This window comes from Barbus barbus (assembly GCF_936440315.1).
Source record: "Barbus barbus genome assembly, chromosome: 38".
NCBI classification, from domain to species: Eukaryota; Metazoa; Chordata; class Actinopteri; order Cypriniformes; family Cyprinidae; genus Barbus; species Barbus barbus.
In genome coordinates this window covers 9518099-9545154 of record NC_136716.1, presented here as the reverse complement: position 1 = coordinate 9545154, position 27056 = coordinate 9518099, and the positions used below count along the sequence as shown (strand labels likewise).

Here is a 27056-nt window from a genome sequence, read left to right as displayed (position 1 = left end):
ATATATATTAATATATTTTTTTTTTTTATTTTTTTTTTTTTCAATACATGAATCACACTTACAAGTTTGTAAGTGTGATTCATGTATTGTGAAACTGCAGTTTCATGCTAATGCAAAATAATTATGATCTGCATTCTTCTGCATTCAAATGCTGCAAATATTTTTTCCTTGCACTTGAAACGTGATTTACACCTTTAGAAAGCTCCTCTTGCACATGCAAATTAAATTACACTTACAGTCTTTTACACTTCCATAACTCTTACCCTGCACATGCAAATCTTTATGGCATCGTATTACCTTCATACTTGCCCCAATTAAATTAAAAAAGGTTAGAGAAAAACGTACTGCGCCATGGTACAACAGCAGTACCCATTCTCTCAATATTCTCATTCTCCCATTCAAAATCTGTAATCTTGAACGCAAATGGAGAAAAACTAACTGGGAAGTTTTTAGAATTGCATGGAAAAACAGTATGTACGGCTATAGACAAGCTCTAAAAGCTGCCAGGGCTGAGCATACCCGCAAACTCATAGAATAACTAAAACAATCCAAGGTTTTTATTTAGCACAGTGGCTAGATTAACAAATAATCAGACGCCACCCTAACTAAATATTCCCTCACAGTTTAGTAGTGATGACTTTATGAATTTCTTCACTTATAAAATAGATATACATCAGAAATACAATGACAAATGTAGAATCGACAGTTTCTTGTAATTCAGCTTCATTCATTGCACCCAAAGAAAAACTGCAGTGCTTTACAACTATAGGACAGGAAGATCTAAACAAACTTATCACTGCATCTAAACCAACAACATGTTTATTAGATCCTGTACCCACTAAATTACTGAAAGAGTTGTTACCTGTAGCAGAAGAACTGCTTCTCAATATTATTAACTTGTCTCTCTTGGTCACGTCCCAACCATTCAAGCTGGTGGTTTTCTTTCGTTCGACTCGCTCAACATCTCACTATGGGAAACGCCTCTTGCATGGTCATCCGTGAAGCCCTATACAATCATGCCCACAGGCCCGTGCTCTCGTGATGCCCCACATATATAATCAGCAGTGCTGGCTCAGTATGGCATCCTACATCTCTTCACTCATGGCATCTAAGCTATGAGCCCTTGTTTTCAGTGCACTAGTGTACTTTGGCAAGACTAAACTGTCCGAAAAACAAGTTACCACTTGTTGTAGGGCGTCAGGCTATCTAAGAACATTAAGTGTATTGAAATGCTTTACCAAGCACATAAAGTAGACAAAATCAGCTTACCAGTTGAGTTATGGCTTCTTCCACAAAGTCAAACAGGTCTAGAGCACCTTCCCGACCTTGTCCTGGGGGATGTGGATTCACTATTGCAGCTAAAGATCTGCATGTAGTATGTCCAGCGTGTCTAGGCCTGGGGCATGCCCAAGCGGCATTACAAGCACCGATCTCTTGTAACCAATGCAGCAAACTGTCTCCCGGGGATCTGCGCAGGAGAGCGGTGTTTGTGCAGGATGTGTGCAGCGATCCCGTACAAGGGAGAGACACAACAGCATCCATGCAGGAAATGGAATCTCCCATGCCAACGACGAATTGGGCTGACCAGCTTATTCCTTCGGATGAGCTCGGGGAACCAGTCGCTTTCGAGATGGAAATCGAGGCATTCCCTGAGATCCTACTGAAAGATGATTCAATTTCCATCAAAGCATAGGTGGATATGTCAGATGATGGCGAGGAGGAGGATGACGAAGACCCATTTGCTCCTCGCACGGAGTCCCCTGGTTACCAGCTAGGGGTAGAAGTACAGCAGATGGCAGCAGGGGGTACAACTCTGCACGAGGTTTGCCGTCGAGTGGCAAGTAGACTGGACATTGATTGGCTGTCTGCTCTTCCTGCCGTAAAACGCTCGAGGCTAGATGAGAAGTTACTTGCCCCTACAACCTCAACAGTTCATCAGGCACTTCCACCTTTCCAGGATTGTATGGATGATCTGACGAAATATTGGGAAAGACCACTGTCATCTAGACTTCCAGTATATGGGTTTTCCTCGCTGGACATGGCAGGCATGCAGGAGATGTGCTGGTCTCACATGCCGTCAATGGAGGCATCACTGGCGGGCCATCTAGATTCCCCATCGGCGGTTGGGCTATCTACGATCGCACCTAAGCTGCCTCAAAGATCTGATCGTTTTTCGACAACTCAGCGCGCCCTGTCTACTTATGCAATCACTCTTCTGTTGGCTTACATTGGCGAACTGGAGGAATAGATGACAGGGGACTTGTCGCAAGGAAATTACGTCATTGAGCTGTGGACCGAGATTCGCACGGTAACAGATCTCATATTACGCTCATCAAGATGCCTGGCTCAGTCCACAGGAAGAACGGTGGGTCTGGCGGTAGTTGGGCAGGGAGCACTCTGGCTGAATTTGTCCACCATGGGAGAAAAAGATAAAAACCCATTTCCTTGATCAGCCAGTAGTATCCTAAAGGCCTGTTCGGGCCGGCTGTGGCAACAATGCAGCAGCAATTTCAGGCAAAGAGAAGGGAACAAGAAGCCTTCAGGTTGTTTGTGCCATGCAGAGTCCCTATGCAACGATAAACATCACATCGTCCTGTTTATACACAAGCAAGAGGGCAAGCATATTGGCTCGGGCCAAGGAGGGGAAGTACACGCAGATGGCTGTTCAATATAACCAAGTAAACAATCTCCCTCTTGGCAGCGGTAATCTTTCGCTCAAGCAGCAGCAGCTCCGCCCCCTCCCCCTCCGACTGCGAAGGGAAGAAAGAAGAAGCAGGCAGTTTAGCAGATCCTGATCTGTTTCTCACATTGTCTCCGCAAATCCCCCGAAGTACAGTGATGAGCATCAAAGGCACTCACCAACCACCGCACATACCCTGAAGTCGAATAGAGAATGTCAAAAAGCACCATCACACACCTGTTTCCCCTGTGTTGTTGAACCAAATAAATACTGTTTATGCACAAGAACATTGTGTGGTCTCTTGTTCTCCCCTTTTTCTAAATTCAAACGAGTCTCTTATACAAATGAAAAGAGATTGTCACAATACGGTGTTACACATGCACCCTGTGCAAACTGTATTGTTGAAAACACCTGTAATGCAAGTAGAAAGTCTATCGCAGTTCCATATTTCGCTGCTAGAGGTCTCTCCAACACCACATTTGAACGAGGTGCGAGATTTATCATTACACCTAGGCAATTGGGTGAAATGCACAGATTCTCAGTGGTTACTCAGCACGATTCAAAAGGGGTACAGACTGCAATTTGCGAGAAGACCTCTGGGGTTTTCAGGAATAAAACAGTTAAGAGTGCAGGCAGAGAATGCAGACATTTGGAAGGAAGAAATAAATTCTCTCCTTCTCAAAGATGCAATTCAGGAAGTACCAGCAGAAGAATCAAAGAAGGGATTCTTCAGCCAGTATCTTCTGATCCCATAGAAAGGGGAGGCACACTGCCTATCTTGGATCTCAGAACTTTAAACAGACACGTGTGACAAAACAAATTCAGAATGCTGACACAAATCCCTGCTCCATTCTATACAAAGAGGAGACTGGTTCACCTCAGTAGATCTGAAAGATGCATATTTACATATTCAGATCCATCCTCAGCACAGACAATTCCTAAGGTTTGCTTTCCAGAGCAAGATATACAAGTTCAAGGTTCTTCCGTTTGGCCTGTCCCTAGCACCCCACATTTTCACAAAATGTGTGGAAGCAGCGCTAGCACCACTGAGATAACAGGGTATAAGGATAATAGTGTATCTGTACGACTGGTTAATTTGTGCAAAGGAGGGGGCAAATCTGCATACAAGGGCAGTATTAATGCATTTGAATGCTCTGGGTTTTGTAGTAAACCAGAAGAAGAGCTCGTTAACACCGACTCAGTCAATAGTATTTCTGTGTTTAAACCTAAACTTAATTGCTTACAGGGCAACCCTGTCAGAACAGAGGCAGGAGAGTGTAAGGAACTGTGCAAGTCAGTTTCATCTGGGGAAAACAGTCTCTTTTCGACTGTGTCTGAGGCTGCTGGGCCTCATGGCTTCTGTCATAGCAGTAGTGCCTTTGGGGCTTCTGTTCATGAGAGGTTTTCAGAGATGGGTTGCTTCTCTGAAATAAAATCCCTCCAGACATTTACACAGAAAGTCCACAGATAATAGGCTGTCATGTGTTAGTCAGATCAGCTAACACAACAGTGGTTGCCTATATAAACAGGCAAGGGGGAGTCTGATCAAGGAGTCTGCATGCCTTGGAAAAAATAACATTGTTATGGAGCAGAGAGCACTTGCTGTCTCTCAGAGCGACAAATGTGCCAGGCCAGATGAATATCGGGGTGGACCTGTTGTTGAGGGGGAATCCTCACCCGGGGGAATGGAGGCTCCACAGATAGTTCAGGAAATATGGCGCAAATGTGGTCAGGCAAGAGTGGATCTGTTTGCCTCAGAACAGGGGTTTTCAAACTGTGGGTCGCACTGTGAGAAAAGGTGGGTTGCACAAAGTCACTTGGTTGCAGCTAAATTTACGTTACGGTGAATCAAAACCAGTACAATAATGAGCAAACGACTCTTTAGAGACAATTCTGTTTTTCAAAGGAATCCTTTAAATTAAAACACATGAGCTGCGAGTCATTTCGGAGGCTGCGTCCTCTGGGTCGCATTTGATGTCTGCATACGTCATCGGGACAGTCTCATTTAAGAAAAGTAACTGTTAAATTGCAAAGTAAAAAAGAAATTACAGTATTTTACATCTCACATGGTATATATTTTATTGATTAAAAATGCGTTAGAACACGTTCATCTCGAAGACGAGTTCGTTCAGAATCAGCTACATATAGCAGGTGACTCGATTTCCTTCTCATATATTCCCGTAGCGTCACAGTGTATTTCCCTGTTGAAGCCCGGCGTCCATTGACTTCTATGGGGCTGCTTTGAACAGTTTTTTTCAGTGCTTCGAAACTAGACGGTCATTGGATAAATGCTGCGATTATGTCCCGCCCCCGGATGCTCAGCGTCTCTGGGGGTGAATGGAGGAGTGGGCGGGGCTGGACTCCGGGCTTGTGATGATTGGAGGGTCTGTCGAAAGACTGCATCTCCTTTTGATTGACAGTGATTTTGCGGGCTGTGTCGTTTTTTCTTTGACGCGAAACTAACTAAAATACTCCACGAGTTTTGATGCTGTTCTTCTGAACTTTCTATTCATTAAAAAAAAAAATCTTCTTAGCTCTTTTCAACAACAATAATAATAAGAATAATAATATTTTTTTTTAGCAGCAAATCAGAATAGAATGATTTCTGAAGCATCATGTGACTGGAGTAATGATGCTAAAAAGTCAGCTTTGAAAGACAGTTTTGATTGTTCCTAATAAAATGTTTAACTGCACTCACAAGTGAATCTCAAGTTATTTTGTGTGATAGCTAAATGTCTTCTTAATAAACTACAAAAAATATATATTATTTTGTCCTCATTCCTTCTTGTAACTCTTCCTCTCAGTCACATACTTGACTAAATGGCTCATTATGAAGCTCATTATGAGCTCATTATGCAGGCCTGTCTTCTCAGGTGTGAATGTGAATGTTGACGTCTTCTCGCATAGACCCTTTTTACTCAAAAAGTGTCTTAGGAAATTTAAATCAATATATTGTTTTCTGTGAGCAAATAAACAAGATGATTTTCACGTTATTTTGAAGCAAAAATTCTAGGCTACAAGATTCAGTTCTCAGAAGTCTTGTGAACAAATGTTCTGTATGTGTTGTATGGCCTTATTTCAGTGACTTCAAAAATTTAGTTTTTCACTAACCACACATAAACGTTGCTTTCTCGAAAACAAAATCAAGTACATAAATGCTGCTAACATATTATTGTAGCCCAGTTTGTGCTGTTTACAGTGTTATTAGACTTTAGCCATTTATATATTTATAAGCAACTGAAAAAAGCACAAATGTCAGGGCATGTCAAAACTTCTCCAGGCCCCCAAAACACCCTCAGACCCCAGAGGGTTAAAGACATGGAGTTGGACAGTGCAATGCCCCAGCTTTACAAACTGTTGTCATTAGTGGCAACAATTGGAGCTACATCTGCAGTTGTAGAAAGGAGCTTCTCCTGTTTAAATCGGCTCAAGTCCTACACCCGTAACACAATGGGCCAAGGCCGTTTAAGCAGCCTAGCTCTGCTGGCCATTGAGGACACTGGTCAAGTCACTGGAAAAGACGCCTAGTTGGTACGACACAGAGCATTTTCATGAAAAGGAATGTAGGGCAGAATTTACGTATAAATAAATGGACAATTTGTATGATGTAGGCCGAAAATGAGCTTCCCTCTTTGAAAGACCAGCAGCCGCCACTGGTATGCAGCCTACAAGTGCGACCTCACAGCCATACACACACACACACACACACAAGAATCAGAGTCTGAATCAACATAGCATTCATTGAATGACTCACTGAATAAGTCGTCTGATTCATTTGTGTTGAACTGTCACGTGTCTGCGTCAGTGACGTACACAGCATTCAGTGACCTAGCCTAGTGTATGTTAAAATGGAAAAGTTTTTCAAACTAAAGGCATCACGGACTTGTGAGAAGTCTTCAGATCAAGTCAAAACAATTAAATCTAAGAAGGAGCCACACAGAAAGTATTTTTAGCTGCATATCAAATCTCAAAATCCAAAAGGCCACACACCATAGGTGAGGAGCTTCTGCTGCTGGCCTGCATAGACATCGTTGAGGAAATGCTGGGTGAAGAAGCTGCAGGAAAGATCGCTAAAGTTCCGCTTTCTGATAATACAGTACAACGCCGTACTGAGGAAATGTCTTCTTATATACAAGTGAAAAAATATGGAATAGTACTGCATTTGCTCTACAACTTGATGAAAGCACAGATGTTGCAAAAAGTGCACAGTTGCTGGTTTATGTCAGGTACGTTGACTCCACTGACATCGTTGAGGATTTTTTATTTTGCAAAGAACTGAAAGAACGAATGACAGGGGCCGATATTTTTGACTGCTTGAATGGATACATAACGGCTGAGGGCTTCCAGTGGGAAAAGGGTATGGGCCTCTGCACGGATGGAGCGGCGGCGATGACGGGCAAGAAAAGTGGTCTTCTTGCCCACGTAAAGGAGGTTGCCCCATTAGTTACTTTCACCCATTGTTTTTTACATCGAGAAGCCCTTGCCAGTAAGAAACTGCACCCCGAGTTAAACGATGTCTTGCAGACTGCTATCAAAATAGTAAATGCTATCAAGGCCAGGGCACTCTCCTCCCGACTTTTCACATCGCTATGCACAAAAATGGGCTCATAACATTAGCACCTGCTTCTTCGCTCCGAGGTCAGGTGGCTATCGTGGGGCAAGGTCCTAACTCGTCTGCTTGAGCTGCGAGAAGAGGTCTCGCAGTTTTTTATCAAATTTTGATTCTCCTCTTGCTGTACACCTGTCAGATGGTGAATGGTGTGCGAAGCTTGCCTATCTGTTGGACATATTCACTCATATAAATGAACTGAATGAAAGCATGCAAGGTCCATCATCATCCATCCTGACATATACTGACCAAAATTATAAACGCAACACTTTTGTTTTTGCCCCCATTTTTCATGAGCTGAACTCAAAGATCTAAGACTTTTTCTATGTACACAAAAGGCCTATTTCTCTCAAATATTGTTCACAAATCTTTCTAAATCTGTGTTAGTGAGCACTTCTTTTCCATTTAAAAATATTATGGTGGGTCCTGGAATGAAAAAGTTTGGAAACCCCTGCCTCAGAAGAGAACACGCATTGTCCCCTCTTCTTCTCACTAAAGGGGATGGATGCACCACTAGGGATGGATGCATTAACACAGGGGTGGGCAAACTTTTTGACTCGAGGGCCACATCAGGGTTTCCACATTAAGTGAGGGGCCGCATAATGTTTATGACAAATGAAGCTTTGATAATTTTTTTTTTTTTTTCATTCTAAAGTGACTCTCACTTACTACTGTACTGTATGTATACTTGTACATGCATGGCAGTTCTTTTCTTGTACCATCTCTACCTATTTTTATGAGCACTTAGCACCTTGTTTTAAACCACTTAAGACAGATAAGTTGCATTGGTGTACAAGTCGATGTATGACACATTTTATAATTTCATTCAGAAATAATGTAAAATAAAAGAAATGTTTACAAACATTAGAAACATGTTTTTACCCCACCCTCCACAAAAAAATCCTGTAAATTTTGCAGTGTTTCAGAATAGAATAAAGAACAAACATAAGTAAAAAACAAACACAAATTATAGTGGCATTCAATATAAACATATATTATAAACACCCAGCGTTAAATATTTAACGCGAAACTGAAACTAGCGGCGTAGTTGCTGGAAGATGCACAATACAAACTCAAAACAAACTCACTTGCCTTTTCTCATTCGTCACCAATCCTAATGTGTGTGCTTTGCACTTGACCTTGATTGCTTTATATGGAAATTACAGCACGTTTCAGATAAAAAAATATATATATATATAATCCAGAAAAACAGTAGGCTAATATATCCATTTTCATAAAAATGTGTGTGGAAAACAGAAGAAAGCAAATCTTTGCAAGATAAAATGACAAATTATTTCCATGTTTTCCCCACAAAATTACAGCACCCGTGAGCAGGAGGATAACGCTGGCATTTGTTCTGATACAGGAAAGTCTACAAAGCATTTTAAGCATTTATAAAACGGTTCCAATACAAGGCATTTTTCAACATTTTTAAAACACGTAACTTATTTACAATTGTGCCAGTTTTGTAGCATATATAGCTAGTTTGACTTTTTATTTTGTATTCGCTGTGCGGCTTGAACGCGGCGTCCGTCAAAAATAGACAAGGTGCCTATCTTTAGTGAAGCTGTGTGGAGAGCCGCTTCTGAAACTTGCCGCAGATTGACTGGAGTGGCCGCATCAGAGCGGCAGAACAGTGTAAATCAGGGGTTATATACTGCACTATAGGCTACAGCGCTATCTATTGGATATTACTGATATTGCATCAAACTAGCTATTTTGGAACAACTGCCTCACGGACTGGATGAAAATGCCCATAGTTTGCCCACCTCTGCATATATATACATATAAATATACCCCCCCCCCCCCCCCAAAAAAAATTTTTTTGGGAACTTTCCCCTCTAGGAGCCACATTGGAGGAGCAGGCTCTGTAGAGCACTCAGGACGAGCGGACACTTGGGGATGCTCTGGAGGAGCGGGCTCTAGGGGGCGTTCTGGAGGAGCGGGCTCTGGGGGGCGCTCTGGAGGAGCGGGCTCTGGGGGGCGCTGTGGAGGAGCGGGCTCTGGGGGGCGCTCTGGAGGAGCAGACACTGGAGGGCGGTCTGGTGGAGCGGACTCTTGGGGGCGCACGGGAGGCGCAGAGCTGGACAGAACCAGTGGAGACGAAGGAGAGTTGGACGGGACCAGCGTAGACGCAGGAAGGCACTCTTGCAGCGCGGACACCTGAGGGCGCTCTTGCAGCGCAGACATTAGAGGGTGCACGGGAGGCGAGGAGCTGGACAGGACCAGCGGAGACGAAGGAGAGCTGGATGGGGCCAGCGGAGACACAGAAGGGCGCTCTGGTAGCGCGGACACTTGAGGGCGCTCTTGCAGCGCGGACTCTTGAGGGCGCACGGGAGGCACGAAGCTGGATAGAACCAGCGGAAACGAAGGAGAGCTGGACGGGACCAGCGGAGACGCAGGAGGGCGCTCTTGCAGCGCGGACACTTGAGGGCGTTCTTGCAGCGCAGATTCAATGGGGCGCTCGGGAGGCGCGGACACTTGAGGGCGCTGGCGAGGAGCAGGCACTGGAGGGCACTGGCGAGGGCGGAAACAAAAGGCTCGCGGCGTACGGAGGAAGTGAGCTGAGGATCTCCGGAGCTCCCTTCCGGGGAACCAAAACTAACCTCCTCCTCTGAATGTTGTCGTCTGTCATTGGGTCCATTCTTCTGTTATGCGTCGGTGGTTGTGGTCAATAAGGCGCACGACGACGGAGTAAACAAAAGGAGTATTCTTTATTTAGTGGCATCAACTCACACTTGACATTATTAACTTAAGAATGGACAAACACTGAAGGGAAACTCAAGACTTATAAAGGGACTAGAACAAAGGAGCTAACTAGATAATTGATTGAACACAGGTGGGAAGACTAAACAATGATTAACTAATTAACTAAAACAGAACAGGAACTACTAAAAAAGGGCAAAACCAAACTGGACAGAAGCAGACACGTAACACTGAGTGTGTTAAAAATATAAAAGACTGGATGGCCATTAATTTTCTTCTATTAAATTCAGATAAGACCGAGATATTACTTATTGGACCAAAAAGTAATACACAGAATCTTGTAGATTACAATTTGCATCTAGTCCGATGCACTTTTACTTCCTCTACAGCAAAACATTTGGGTGTTATATTAGACAGCAGTTTGTCTTTTGAAAATCATATTTCCTATGTTACAAAACCAGCATTCTTCCATCTTAGAAACATTGCCAAGTTAGGGAACATGCTACCTGTTTCTGATGCAGAATAGCTAGTTCATGCATTCATGACCTCTTGACTAGACTATTGTAATGCACTGCTAGGTGGTTGTCCTGCATCTTCAATAAACAAGCTGCAGGTAGTCCAAAATGCAGATGCTAGAGTCCTTACCAGGTCAAGAAAATATAATTATATTACCCCAATTTTAGGTTCTCTTTACTGGCTACCTATTAAGTTTCGTATCAGTTACAAAATATTACTACTTACTTTTAAGGCCCTCAATGGTTTAGCTCATGCGCACCTAACTAGTCTTCTATCACGCTACAATCCATCCCGCTCCCTAAGGTGGCAAAACTCTGGACTCTTGGTAGTTCCTAGGATAGCAAAGTCCACTAAAGGATGTAGAGTTTTTTCACATTTGACTCCCAACCTCTGGAATAGCCTTCCTGTTAATGTTCGGGGTTCAGACACACTCTCTCTGTTTAAATCTAGATTAAAGACACATCTCTTTAGCCAAGCATTCACATAATGTATCTCATAACCTTGTACTTCAGTTACATCTGATCAAATGCACCTTTTCATTATTTTGCTTGGGTTGAACACATAATTTTTTTGCCTAGGTGGAACAGCAGCTATGCTAATTGTTCTCTATTACCTTCTCTGTTTCTGCCATGGGATTGGCATCCCGGCATTGCGGGGGGGCTCGGGCCCCTGCCCCTTTGAGGTCCAATGCTAAAGTGCCCTTGTGGTCCTGGTTCCCCCGATCTGCGATTTCTGCCGAGGGTAGGGGTGTGCGATATGAAGATTTTTGATCGTGGACGATAAAAAACGTACACTCACTACAAATACAATACCAGGAAGGACGGTCAGGTTGTTGATGTTTGCCTGCCATTCTCGCTTTGTCTGCATAGCATACGTGAATGCACTGATGACGTATCCTGTATGCATGAACAGAGTGCGCAGAGGTATGCAAATACATATGTTGACAGGCAGGTAGAAAAGCCTCTCATGATGTTTGGACCAAACATTTTGATTGGACGATCATTTCTTGGTCTACACCTTCCACAGAATATATAAATACATTTAGACCACTTAACTTAATGATTGCTATTGGGATGTAAAGAGACTTTCAAGCAGCATAACAAAAAATGTTTCTTAAGACGATCACCTATTGCACCTTTAAAACATTTTCATATATCTTAAAAAAGGACATTAAATTCTGGGCACAATACATTAAATACAATCGGTTGTAGCCTATATTTTTATTTATTTATTTAAGTTGCATTTTCTGTAGTCCTTTATTTTTTGATTAATAATAAAGTCAAATAATTGCATGTGAGAGAGTCAGTGGCAATATCAATGCATTCCTATTATTCAGTGTTAGAGGAACGTCTCTGTTACGTATGTAACCCTCGTTCCCTGATGGAGGGAACGGAGACGTTATGTCGTGACGACATTAGGCGTCACAACCTGAACCCTGTCACAACCTTATGGCTTTGTAAATGTTGACAAGCAAGCGCGTGAAAGACAAATGCCATGCAAAGGTCAAATTTGCTGACCTTGGTACCCGCAGGGACCACAGGTGAGTACATCGCTGCTGGAAATAGCCAAACCGCTATTCCTTTTACCACAGAATTCAAGCTTCAACGAAAGATTGCTTCAAGTCTTTCCTATTTGTTGTTACAGCTTGGTAGTAACGACAGGGAAGCGAGCCTTCCGGAGAAGGGTGCTACGGAGGCCACATCCTGCCTGAAGGGAGGTAACATGTGGAGACACTGATATGGATTGACCCAGGACTGGGGCAGACTCTGAGGCAGATCCTACCTAGGAGTAGGGAGGAGAGCTGCCAACAGAGCCAGACAGAGTGCTCTGTGAAAGGGTAGACACGGGTTTACAGAGGGGGAAACCTTACCGTGGAAGAATACACATATGGGATTGCCCGTAGGGAATCAAGCCATATGGACACCTAGCCCAGTACAGGGGCTGACCGGAGACCCGGGCGAGCTAACACCAGTACTGGGCCTGGCGTCAGACTGCTCTGACCCAGTCCGACTGCCGAGGGTGCTGGAGGAACTCCACGAGGGTTCGCCGTCCGGGGAACTCTACTAGAGGAGGAAAAAGGCGCTCACATCCCTGGGTGAGGGGGAATGACGCAGCAAGCATGACACTGGCCAGCTCTTCCCGCCACTTACCTGTTACCCAACACACGGGAAGAAACTGGCTCAACGCGGAGACTGAAAAACTTTTGAAGGTGTTCGGTGTCGCCCAGCCAGCTCTACAGATGTCTGCCAGAGAGGCACCGTGCGCCAAGCATAGGAGGAGGCAGCACTCCGTGTGTAGTGAGCCCTCACCCCCAGGGGGCACGGCTGGCCTTGAGATAGGTACGCCAAGGTGATGGCATCTACAATCCAGTGGGACAACCTCTGCTTGGAGACAGCCTTCCCTTTCTGCTGACCTCCTTAGCAGACAAGGAGCTGCTTAGAGCTTCTAACGCTCTGGGTACGGCCCACATATATACGCAGCGCTCTTACGGGACACAGCAACGCCAAGGCTGGGCCTGCCTCCTCCGAGGGTAGTGCTTGCAGGTTGACCACCTGAAGGGCTTGGTGGGAACCTTGGGCACGTATCCAGGCTGGGGTCTCAGGAAAACGTGAGAGTAGTCCGGCCCGAGCACAAGGCACTCTTCGCTCACCGAAATGCTTGGAGGTCCCCGACCCTGGACAGAAGCCCGGTCAGAGCGCTTTCCTAGCAGACAGGAACTTCAGGCCGACTGAAACCAGCAGCTTAAAGGGACCCCTCTGAAGTCCAGCCAGGACGATAGAGAGATCCCAGGAGGGCACCAGGTGTGGCCTAGGAGGATTTAACCTTCTGGCACCCCTCAGGAACCTGACGATGAGATCGTGATTTCCCAGGGACTGGCCATCCACTGCAACGTAATGTGCTGCGATAACAGCCACATACGCTTTCAAGGTGGAGGGTGACAGCCTACGCTCCAACCTTTCCTGCAAGAAAGAAAGGACTTTCGACAAAAAATGACCGTGATTTGCTCTTTTAGGAAATCTGCTCTTTTAGTTGAAGTGCCCAGGGGAATCGCTGCAGACAGGGACATCGCTGTTCGCACGGGGAATGTCTCGGGTATACAAAAATCCACTAGCCAATATTCATTGGCGTTTCCTCTTAAAGTCAGAGATGGGGCACCCTAGTGAATCCCCTAATGTCGTCACGACATAACTCGTAGTGACCGACAGATAGGGAACTCAGCTTAGCTTGACAGTTAGCCTGCCCCGGACCAGGTTAGTTTCCCAGCGTAAGTTGCCACAGTGAACGAGCTTGAGCTATGGTGAATTTGCATTCCGAAACCAAATCAAGTGTCACTAAGTCAGACTATCTGAAATAAGCCTGGTTTATTTGGTACACTTGTTTTATGAAACAGCCCCATGATCCCTAGATTCATTCTCACACAAGCAAGAGGTCAACAAATATCATGGAAGAAATGTTTGCAATTGTTTTTGCACTAATCACCAGAGAACATGAGGATAAGCTGAAAATCTTGAATGAGACTCATCTTCAGCTGAGACTGCAGTTTTATTTATTTATTTATTTATTCATGTATGTATGTATGTATGTATGTATTTATGTATGTATGTATTCATTTATTAATTGATTCATTCTTCTGTGTCCCATAGTCCTTTTGCAGTCTTTTACATAATTGCATTTGCTAGCTCACTGCTGCTCTTCCAGAACATATTCTTCCAAGCAAGGACAGTGCACACACAATAACTGGTAGAATTTTAAAACTTCAGACTGGTTTAAATGTGGTTCTACCAGTCATTGTGCATGCACTTGCTGCGTTTCCCAAAAGCATTGTAAGCCTAAGTTGATTGTAGCTCCTTTCAGTTTCAATGGGTCTACAATGTACTTATGCTTACAATGCCTTTGGGAAATGCAGTCCTGGCTAGGAATAATATGACTCAAAATGTCTGTGAGTGACAAGCCTTAGCTTGATTAAAGCATGAAACATGAAAGGTGATGAGTTTTTAGCAATGCACGCATGCATTAAGGCCTCAGATGTGTATAGTAATGGCCAGGTATAGTATACACTTTTGTTTAGTGTGTGATGGGTCACAGTGTGCTTTTTTTTTTTTGAGGGTCATACTCATACAAAGCTCTTATCGTCACTTTATTAACTGTCTGTAACAGATTTTGTTGGATCTCACTCTCAGTATATCATGCACACATACGCATCTCAGAGGGACCAGAAAGAAGGGCTGTGTGGGAGGGACAGAGAGGCCACTGAAAGTAGAGCAGTGCTGCCTGGCAGAGAGAAGAAGAACCAGGCCCTCTAAAAATACAGTATCTCCAAGGAGGACAGAAATACACACACACGCACACATATAGGGCATGTGCCATGAAAAAAAAAGAGAGAGAAAGAATATAAGGGTAATGTATTAAAAAGACATATATGTAGGACTGTTCTTTATGTGCACAACACATACACATGGTTTACATGCATTTGGCATTTTGACACTTCTAAAGCCCTATTCGCACAGGATTGGTATTATCTGGGGACCATGTGTGATTTTGAAATTACCCCCCACCCCATCTGAATTTCGTGTAGTGCATTCGCACGGGATAAGCGAAGCCTGTGATTTTATTCGAATTTACTGACTTTTTTCCAGGATTCCCGGATGTTAAGGCTTTGAGTGTCCCGTTCTATGGTCCAATTAGATGGATTTAAAAAAAAGAAACTAATATAGTTTCGTGCCGTGTGTCATGTCATTTACATTTCACCACTCAAAACCTTTACAGCTTTCTCTGTCTGCAAATTGTATGGTGAAGCGATATGACAGCACCGAAAATACTATCAAACACTCCAACGCATGTCCATTCTTTGCGAAAGATGGATATAAAGGCGCAGAGGAAACAAAAACCTTGAAAAATGATATACGACCCGCCAAATGCTGGCCAAATCACAGAGATGCCGATTCGCACGGGACTAATATTATCACAGGACCTCGGTGTTCGGCAAAATATGGTAGGTCATTTGCGGGGACAATTTTTACTTTACCGGTTCGCACGGTATTAAGATCACAGACAACCTCCACAATTATTACAAATGACTAGAGGTCACTACGTAATACTAATCCCGTGCGAATAGGGCTTAACAATGCATGAATGAAAAAGGAAAATGTATAACCCTGGCCAACAGTTTTTTTTTTTTTGCTAAACCCCCATGTCGCATGACCCAGAAACATTGTACTGCTCTTTCCCTGTTCTCTGATTGACGTCTATTAAACAAAGTTGATGTGGGCTGGGAAGGGGGATGTTCGGTCTGTATTCTTCATGAATGGAGCCAGCCTTTAGAACACAAACCTCAACATCCAATGCATGGATTAATTTTCTCTGACTCATAAACTCTTTAGAGACACCAGGACTGAAATCGAGAACTCACTAAGGTATACATGCACACACTGTTGTTCAACAGACAAATAGGTGAGCTTTAAAGACAAAAACAGCTTAACTCTCTGCCAAATGTGATGCATCAGAACTATGTGTTTGACAAACTAATGGCAACATGTTCTCAAACCTGTTTGAATTTTTTTTTTTTCAGCTGTAATACATTTTAAAGGATTTTTGTCCAAAGCAACTTGTTGCATTAAAGCTTTTATTTTTAGTTGCATGCATGGGAATTGAACACATGATCTTGGTGTTGTTAGTGCCATGCTCTCCTTGAATTCTATCTCCCTACAGACTTCAGTTCCAACCTGCTTCAACACACCTTTCATCCTGGTTCTGATTAATCACCAAATTACTCCATTTAGATAATACTGACGTTGAAACAGGATGCATGAAGGTATGAATAAATACAACAGATTTCTGATTTATATAAATATTATTTTTGTTTTCATATATTTATTTAATAAATCTATAAAGTTGTCTTTATTATAATTTAAAATGAATATTTACACAAACATTACTGTATGTTAACATTTATAACTATAAAATATTTTTATAACAATTAATACTATTTATTTTATTTATTGGTTTGTTTGTGTTTATATTTGTGTGTGTGTGTGTGTGTGTTTACTAGAGTCAAACTGACAGAGGTAACTACTGCACTGGATAACAGTCTTGATTGATTGATTTGTTTTAATTTGTTCATTCATTTTAGAGTGCATGCCTATTTTATGATACACCTGAGGGTTAAAGCCTTAATCAATTAGCAAATAGTCTACTGGATTTCCATTAGGTTAGTGAAATTTATTTAAATAATTTGAAGTGTGAAATAAAATGGTTAATTTCCAAATTATACACTATTGGGATCTCTGGGACCCAAACATAACAGTTAATGTCAACAGAACATCAAAGTTAAGCAAGGGCGTAGGTTTGCTTTTGACATTGGTGAGGATATAAAGCCACCCAACCCAACCAAACCCCCCACCCCCACACATCCGCATGCCAAGCAACCCAATAATTTTTGCATTTTGATAGACATATGACAACAGTTTCATGTCACTTAGTCTTTATTTATAGCTTAGTAGTAGTCAACATATTAATAATGTACAAATTTATTTTATTTATTTTTTGTAATTAATATGTTCAACAGACAATTACACAATTTTGATTTTGTGAATCAACAACATCAGCTGGGTGTCTTTATTACGCATCGCTTTATTTTAATATTAATCGACCCAGGATGATTCTGAGAGAAAACTCTGCTATTGCTGTAGTAACGGAATTTTCTAACGTATTTACTTTGACATATACCTAAGAAGTTAATGGTATGACCTTTCAGATGCGTCTGAAATTACAAAAACATACATATTTTTAATTGTTTGATCAAAATTATTGCTAGGGACAGTTTGGTAGTCGCTGATATTGGTAGGGACCTTGCATTCCCCCCCCCCCCCCTTAATTTTACGCCCCTGGAGTTAAGCATAGATAAACAAACAAGATCAGTTAAAATATTTGCCCATCAATATCTGTGTATATTTGCTTGTCATTTAATAGTTTGGATTAATGGTTTGAAATTACACAAAACATGAACTGCTCTAATGTCTCTGTATGTGTGTGTGTGTGAGGGTTATGATGTTTATATCAGTGACGTCTTACATGTTGTTAAGCCATTATATCTCTGTGTGTGTTTAATAATGTCTTACCTCTCTGCTCCTGAGCCCACACTCTGGTCAGCTCTGCCTGTGAGAGACAAATCAACAGCACAGCACACAGACCCATGTCCTCCCCACAATCCTTCTCTCGCTCTCACTTTCCTTTATGCACTACTCTAGTCGCGTCTTCTCGCTCCTCCTCTCCCTCCTCCTGTCGCCTCGCCTTTTTTCTATCTGAATTGGGTTTTGTGTTCTCTCTTTTTCCCTGGACTTATCCCCTCCTCTTGTCCCTTATTTTGTTCCCCTCCCTCTGTTCTTCCCTCCCTTCTGGCTTTTTTCACTCTGAAAACAAGGGGTTCTGACTTGTGTCTAATTCCTCGTATTTCAGTGAATTATGGTATATTAAAATGCATGTTAATGCAGGAGCTGAAAATAGAGGAATGGCAGAATTAAAACAGTATTGCAACTCAGGACTGTTCTTAATTGTTCTTCTCTCTCTTTCTGTAGAAACATTAAGTAGAGGTGATTACACTACTGCTTAATATGCAGTATATATTATATATATATATATATATATATATATATATATATATATATATATATATATATATATATATATATATAAAGCAAAACAATTTATATTATGCAACATTCAATATGAATTTCAAAGTTTCATCATACAATGCTTTATTGTTGTGAAGTGACTTCATTATGTGGCATGTAAGTGGAATTCAGTTAACATCTCAGAAACAGATTTTAACATATCAGAAACCTGTCTTGCATTTTTATTCAGTTTTGTGAAGAAAATGGCTTAACTTTTGACTAATTCAGTGTTATAAACTAAAATTATTAAGAATTTTATAATTTTAACTGATAAAAATACTGCTAAAATGATACATGTGTGTGTATATATATATATATATATATATATATATATATATATTAGTTGTCAAAATTAGCACGTTAATTTTTTCAGTTTAACGCGTTAAAAATATTTAATGCAATTAATGCAGGGGCGGACCTAGGGTTGGCCACTCCACTTATAACTGCTGTTTCTGTCACTTTTTTTCTTGACAAGAAGTGCATTTATTCAGTCGCAGAACGTCTTTATGACCACATCAAACGAGAGACATTTCTGAGGTGTGCTCCAGCTTCACTTCAGCGAGTCAAACGAGCGTGGAAATGGTACTATGCTCCAGCACATGCTCAATTGCATGCACAAAGGTGCCGGTGCGCACTGTAGCCTGTATCATTTCATATCAAAGCGCGAAATAAACTATGTGCATGCAATGTCGTGGTCAGGTTAAGTCATGATGTTACCAAAAAGGCGATTAAAGCTTCCTTAAAACTGTGTGTGCATGTAATATATTTTATATATGGAGCAGCCCAGCACGGTCTCCCTTACCTAACACACCCGATTCAACTCGTCAGCTCATTAATAGAAACTTTATGACCTGAAGTGTGTCAGAAATGGTAAAAAGAGTTGAGAGAAAATATGATGTGTGTCAGATCCGCCTCACATTCAGCAGCAGCAACTCTTAAAGAAATAAAAGCCAAAATAACCTAATGACCAACTGCTTTGATGTCTATTATTTAAACGACAAAGAAAAAAAGATTAAAAAACTACTTTTAAAGCTTTAAGGATTCATCTATATTTAACCCTCTATAGGAGTAATTGTGAATTTACAACTTAAAAAAAAAAATTGACTTTATATTTTACATATATTTAGGAGTAAAAAAAATTTCCAAATTTGTTTTCTTCATCTGACCTTTGACCTTTTTTTAGGGATCTGTATAACTGACGTTGTCCCATTAGGGGGTAAATTATTTTGCCAAATTGTCTGAAACTTCACACACAATCAAATGCTTTTTCACTGTCTTAAAAAAAAGTGAAAAGGTCTTACTGTTTCAAAAAAACATTAAAAATCTTTATGAACATTCATTTTTTTTTTCTTGTGCTGCTATATGTGACTTGAAACTCGCGCATGAAAATGTCTAAAACTTGATACAAATTTGGATGGAATTTCACTGCCTGAAAACCATGTCTTAGTGTTTCAAGAGCATTAAAACAACTTTAACAAAGTGTTTCACCTTGGAATTTCAAATCAGTTCATAGCACAAGTGAAAGTAAACAAGACTCTTCTTTTTCAGTGTACCCCACACATAAGTAGATGTTGACTTATGCAGTCATCATTGGAGCATTGCTGCCTGTCTTTATAGTAATGCCAATAGACAATGCCTGATTTCCATAACCTATTCTTCATCACTGCCGTCACCCTCATTGCTTCTATCCTCATTGGTCCTCAACAACTTGTTTTGTTTTATTACTACAACCTGATTTTCTGATGCACTCATATCACTATCATCAATACTTTCTGAAATAAGTACAGATTTGTATCACCATCTTCAAAAAATCTTCAAAAAATGAACCTAAACACATGCATAAAGGGTATTATACTGCCTGTCCATGCTGGTCAATAGAGCCAGCTACACCAAATATGTATCCCATAATAGGACTTTGTCAGTTATGCATGATGCTCAGATTTGTTGGTCTCTGAGTTGTTGTTTTTATAAAAGTGCATTAAAAATGACAAAAAAAACTTTAGAAAATGCATTTGGATGTACAATTATATTGTTTTATAACTTGAATTTATATATATTTTGTAGTCTAAATCGAGCTCAATATGGAGCCTTGAGAGCATGTGACCTAATATGTGCTAATGTCTCCTTTACTACTTAGTTACAAAAAATGTGAAGCACATGGCTGATAAATTTTTATTTTACTGGTTGAAGGGGATGTCATTTGACATCACTAAAATAAAATTGTGTTAGTTGAACATTAATATTGTATTTTAAATGCAATTTTCTTAGCGTCGTTTATAAATGACGATATTCCATAGAGGCTTAATTTAGTATTTAGTGTTTGATAATTTCTGTATATTTCTGCTGAAGGGCACAGTTAAATATGACATTTATTATAATGGGCTTATGTGAAGATTGTTTTAAATTCACTTAAATTAGAAGTTATTTTTTTAAAAATATTTTTTAGAAATATTTTTATTTTTTAGTTAAGGGGGGGGGGGGGGGGGGGGGGGGCTCATAGAGAAATCAGTATTGGTATCAGTGATACTGGCATTCAATCATAAAAAAAAAGATGCCATTAAACAAATATTAAAAAATATACTGTATGTTGTTTGTACGTTAATTTGAAGATTGAATATAAAACTGTTGCAATATAAAACTATATTTAAAAACTTTAATGTTAGGTGGGATTAATCGCGACCCTTTGGGGTCGGCTGTATCGCCGGCGATACGAACTCGTTTTTTTTAAGATAAGTGCAAAATACACTAAAAATACTCTGTTGATTTTGGTCACACAAATAAGTGTTATACATCAATCGAAACTGCTAGGTGTCTACTTTTTTTTTGAGTACACTCACGATTACAACAAAACTTTGTGGTTTTGGGGAAAAAAGAAAACAAACAGGGTGCGCTCTCGGTCTTCTCCGTCTCCGCGATCTGTTTATAGTAACGCGTCACTAAAATGAACTGTAACTCAGCAAATACTCAACACAGAAACATGAGAGTTATCTCTATAGAAAGCCTGACGTGTCTGCTTGTTGTCGAAAACAAATGTTCTCTGATAAAGTAATCCGTATGAACACGATGTTAAGTCTGTCCAGTCTAACTCATTAGGTGCGTTCGACTTGAAGCACGGCTACAGATGGTGGTCAACGAGAGTAGCCGCTTGCAGTCAGGGGCGGAGTTGAAAACGGAGTCGTCAAGTCGGACACTTCGGGGCTCTCGTAGTTTGCTGCATCTACCTCAGTCATGGCAGATCACATGGCGTTTGCTTGCTTTATTGCAGAAGAACTGGACGCTATAGAAATGCCGTTATTGTTGTATGAAATTGAGCACAATGAGCAACGAAAGTGAGTAAAGGTTCAATGTAATAAGTATTGTTTTTATATATCCAAAGGGACATGGGACCATACCCAACACCAGTGTGACTCGTTATTTCTAATACTAACCAATCAATGCAATTACACTTAACAATTTTCATTAGAAGTGATTCTTTTTTTATTACTATGTTGGTTTATGTTTTAATAAACCTTTAAGATGTATGTAATATTTTGAAAGGGTGTCATCACGACAGAAACGCGTTTTAAGTAAATAAACAGAACATATTGAAAATTTGACTTGTGCAGTATGATTCATTATGTGTTTTTGCTACTGCAACTTAATAAAAAATAATCTATGAAGATAATAATTGTATGTACTAAATGTGGTTTTCATTACAGATAAAAGAATTAGGATGTTACATATTTGTTTACTTATTTTACTATTTCTCCAGTTAGGTAAGCACGTTTTAGTAAGACAAAACACCATGAACATTCATACGTGAACACCATGAACAGGCCTACGGATAAGCCCAATTTATTTGCCTTTCTATTATGATTTATACCAGCTTATGAAAGTGATCTGAATGTTGTATTAAGTTGACATCCAACCAGAGTTGTTGGCAGTAATCACATGCAAGTGAAGATGGATGAACCCAGCAACTAGACAATTAGTATCAATCAGAATCCATGATGACCACATTATATTAAAAGTCTGTAAGATTGACATTTGATTTATTCCATAAAAAAAAGATTATCTAAATAGGTTATGCAGCTTAATACTGTAAAGGGTCTGTATGAAAAAAGGTCCAAAATAAACCTATGCACAAAACCTATATAAACGAATTAACAAAAAAGTGATTGCAGTAAAAATAATTGTAATATTTTAATAAACATGATTTACGAGATGAAGATGACATGAAAGGTTAATTTATTTTTATCTTTATTTTTTTGAAAGTCCGTATATGAGCATTAGTGGGACTGAAGTTGTCAGAATAAACCCGAAATACACGTCGTTGTTGTCATGTGGCGAATTTGGCCAATCGTGAAACAGCTGTGTCGTCATCAGCACTCCCGCAGTCGCTCTGGAGAAATTGCGCCGAGTCGAGCCTGGAGCAATGGGCGTGCTGAAATGAGGCGTTCCGAAAGGTGAATCAGTACAACAAAATCTACCCCTAACCCTACCCCCACCCCCACACCCTGACAGACAGCTTTGTCGACCAATCATTAAGACCTTTCTCCACGCCCCTACCTTTTGGCACGCCCTAACCTTTTGCCACGCCCATTGCTCAAGCCTGCAGTTATCCCTACTTGGCTGAGTCAGCCGGCTGCTCTCGAAACGCTATCCCGCGATAGATACTTTGATGCCACAAGTGACAGTGACGTGTGGTCGGCGCCGGTTCAAGTCGGACTAAATTTCTAACCGGCAATTTCAATTTCAAGTCAGCCGCCGATCGGTCTGCTAAGTGCTGCATGAAGTCGAACGCACCTATTATTTCTAATGTGATCCCGCCCCCTCGTGTTCACATTTAAATAACCATGTGACGCGCGCGCGCGCTTGGAGACGCCCAGCAACAAACAAACAGTCACGAGACTCTGTTCATCTCTGCTACTGTTCGTTTCTGGAAGAAGACACGCTGAGTAAAGGCTGGATTTACCTCAGAATAAGAGGAGAGTTCATCCAGAAGACTGATCTAATGAGTAAGTAAAGCTTGTTTTTTGCATTAGTTAGTGTTATTGTGACAAACCTGAAGCGTTTAGTTGGGTTTTTCCCAAACGACAACATGATGAATGCTACGCATCTAAGAATGTTTAATGTTCCCGGGGAGATTTTTTTCCCATTTACGTCAGCTAAATGCACTATTTTTCAGGCTGTTTGAGATAATAGAATGCCTAAAAATCTATACACTATATGGGAAAATGATGAATGTTACTCAGTAAAATAAAAAAATCACCCAGTAGAGCCTATAACCTATTTTGTATTTAATTGTTCTCCAGCTGTAGTGACTCCAAAACACCAAAAATGTTAAGGATGACTCATTTTCACCCCTGGCAACTAAAAAGAGGCAACTATTATCTGACTATTTTTTAGGTAGCCTACATAGGTAAAATTGGAATTTGGTGTAAACATCATTACTAATCTTAAGAGTTCAGTTCTGTTTAGTTTGTGCTTAGCTGACAAATCTGCTACATCAGAATCCATGCCATAATAATTTAGGCTGCTCTACTAGCAAACAGCAAATGCTGCAGTGCCAAGTAAATGTGCTCTTCAATACTCTGAATCGAATATCAGGCCAACAGAAGAACATTTACTAAAATTATATTATATTTATAGGGAAATAGCACAGTATGATAAACAACATGACCATATATTATTATGTTACGATACTTTATTTGTTTGACTACTGGTCACTTTTCTTCTACCTTCTGTAACTTCTCTTACTCATGCTCCACTTATCTCTGGAAATTTCGTCCACTGAAAGAAAAAAGTATAAACCAAAGAAAGTATAAGTGTTTCTGATCACAAACTTAAGATGCATAAAAGATTAAATGCAAATCTTATTCTCTTACATTTACTTCTGGCATCTGTGCTCCCCTTTACTCATCTGCTCTTCACTCCTTACTGCTAAACGCATTTTCATCTCTTGTCCCTCTTCCAATTCACCTGCTTTCATATTTCATTTCTTTTCAACTCTATTTTCTTTGCTTTCTCCCTCACTCATCCCTTTCTTCTCCACTCCTCAAATCCAGACTTCCACTTGTCCTCTTCTCTCCCATTTCTCCACTCCTCATCACACGTTTCTCCTCTCTCCTTCTCTTAACTTCTGCTTTTCACTTCTTTCTCACTCTCTTCATCATCTCTCCTCCTCTTGTCCTCGGCCTCTCCAGCTCCACAGGTGTATTCGTGTCCTTGCCTCTTCACTCACTTATTTTTCCTCCTCATCACCAGACCATTATCTTTTTATTTTCTCTCCTTCATTTATGTCCTCCTCCATCCTCCTCTATTTTCTTTGCTTTCTCCCTCACTCATCCCTTTCTTCTCCACTCCTCAAATCCAGACTTCCACTTGTCCTCTTCTCTCCCATTTCTCCACTCCTCATCACACATTTTTCTCCTCTCTCCTTCTCTTAACTTCTGCTTTTCACGTGTTTATGCATTACAGTAAACAGATTCAAGTTATTCAGTCTAGCGGATAAACCTTACCCTCTACTGAAGTCTGTGCATCATTCCTCTGCTGTGGCTGCCTCATAAAGTTTTGTCCTATAACTTTGCTGTTGCCTGCTTTCCTCTTTTCTCAATTATTTTTCTTCTCATCATAACAGCTCTCCTTTGATTTGGGCTCACCTTGCCTCTCTCCACTCCTTTCTCTTCTTCTATCCACACCTGTCATCTTCTCATTTAATCTAATGTCTTCATTCCTCTTCTTTGTTCCATTTTTTTTAATGTCCTCCCTTTCTCTTCTCCATACATCTTGTCCACTCATTTCTCATTTTTCCTCCCTCCACTCTATTTTTTCTCCCTATACCCTTTTACACTATTCTCCTCTTAAAGTGTGCCCACTTCTCTACTGTCACGGTGTACACACGAGGGAGGACACAGGAAACACGGAAACGAGGATGTAAACTCAAATAACATATTTTACTGAAGACAACACTGCAAGGAAAGGCTTACAGAGACAGGAACACCGGGGCGTAACGAGTAGACCAGACGAAATGGCACAACACAGACAGGACTATAAATACACAGGTAAATTAACAGACACGGCTGGACAAGGATAAACTACTAATGACATGACAAGGACAGGAAACAAACCAAATATGGGCACAAGAGGCAGGAACACATGACACACACACAACAGTTCCCTTACATCTACTTTGCGTATTTGCCTTTTTCATTTGCTTTGAATTTTCTTTTTGTTATAATGCTTTACAGTAAAATTGTGTTTGTTAACATTAGTGTAATAGTTAACTGCTAATTTTACATTAATTACTATGTCCATATGGTCCGAAAATTACAAATTCTTTGTAATGAACAATTGTATTTTGATTTTTTTTTTTAAGATTTACAAATATGAATGAATGCAATAAAAAAAACAATTCTTAGTTTATTGGTAATGAAGTAACTAATGATAACAAATAAAACTTTACTGTAAAGTGGTTTTATTTGCCTCCCTCCATCCCGTTTCTGTCTAAACATGGTTCTTTATTGCGTTGATGGTGGTAGTTTAAGAGCGTGTCGTCTTGATTTCATCTGGGCAAATCTGTCTATCACCATGTCATGGTCAACAGCAGTCAAGTTCTCCTTCTCTATGGACATCACTGCCAGGTGGTTAAGCCGGTCTTGTTCCATTGTGTTTCTTAACCATGTATGCAGTCGACGCAAGGCACTAAAGGAACGTTCACAGCTGCAGCTACTAACTGGGATTGTCAGTGCTACTTGAAATACTGAATTCAGTGTGGGGAACATGTCAGTATTTAGCATCTTGAACACACTGACTATGTCAGGAATTACTTCTTTCTCCTTCCTTCTGTTCAAGAAGTTTTTTGCCACCAGGAGCTCCTCTGACTGCAACTCTATTTTATAATGTTTGGCAAGAATCTTGAGAGATTCTTCATCAAGAAAGCTGTCTGATGCTGGATGGCAGGCTTGAATGCCCTTCATAAGATCTACTCCTACTCCTGAGAAACGGTTGTCAATCTCTTGCATCATTCGGTCAAGGCAAGGGTAGTACAATGTACACATGTGGTCATGTGAAGAACTGATTTCTGAGGTTGTCCTACATGCTGTTTCCACCACATAATCATCAAGCCTCTTCTGCTGAAGGTTCTGGAATGTTATTTACCTCACACAAGGCCTTTGTTTTTGAAAATAACTCTGTAGCACTCTGAGCTGTGCGTTGTTCTTTAAGAGAGTCGTAGACTGCTGTTTTGTATTGAACTGCTTGTCACAGGTCTACGGTTTCCCCCTGCAGGAATTTGTGGAGGCCTTCAGTGATGGATAAAAGTCTACCAAACATCAGCAGCATGTAGACAGTGTTAAAGTTGCTGAGTTTGGACCTGAGGCCTACAGCCATTGGTGTTGAAATTTTGTCAAGATATTGCAGAATAGCACAGAAATTGTCAATTACAGCACTCACAGACTTCACCTGACATGCCCAACGTGTTGTTGACAGCTGTACCAGCTCAGATGATTGTAGACCAAGCTGTTTTTGAACATCAGTGAACTTTTGGTGATTAACTAGAGATGCACTGAAAAATGAATAAAGGCTTTCCAGTAAATCAAAAAAGTTGGTGGCTTCTAGTATTGCCTTGCATGCATGGCACAGCACAAGATTTAATGCATGTGCATAGCAGTGAAGGTACACTGCTTCTGGGTGACGTTCTCTGAAACGGGCCTGTACGCCCCTCACAGCTCCACTCATGACTGCAGCTCCATCATATGTTTGTGCAACACACAGAAGATGGTCAATTTTATGTGATAACAATGTTTGCTCTATTGCATCAGTGATGGATTGTGCATCAAAACCAACCAGTTTGCTGAAACCAAGGAAATTTTCCTTGATTCTGCCCTCGGACGTA

General features: G+C 40.9%; 1 protein-coding gene across 1 annotated transcript in view; it reads right to left on the bottom strand.

Annotated features, from left to right (window-relative positions):
- plxdc1 (plexin domain containing 1) overlaps positions 1-17705 on the bottom strand; it is a gene marked incomplete at both ends in the record, with an annotated part of 280087 nt that extends 262382 nt beyond the window's left edge. The window contains one exon of the mRNA XM_079397708.1: positions 17630-17705. Within this exon, the coding sequence (XP_079253834.1) occupies positions 17630-17705 (76 nt within the window). The remainder of the gene's footprint in view (positions 1-17629) is intronic.
- Positions 17706-27056: the final 9351 nt, after the last annotated feature.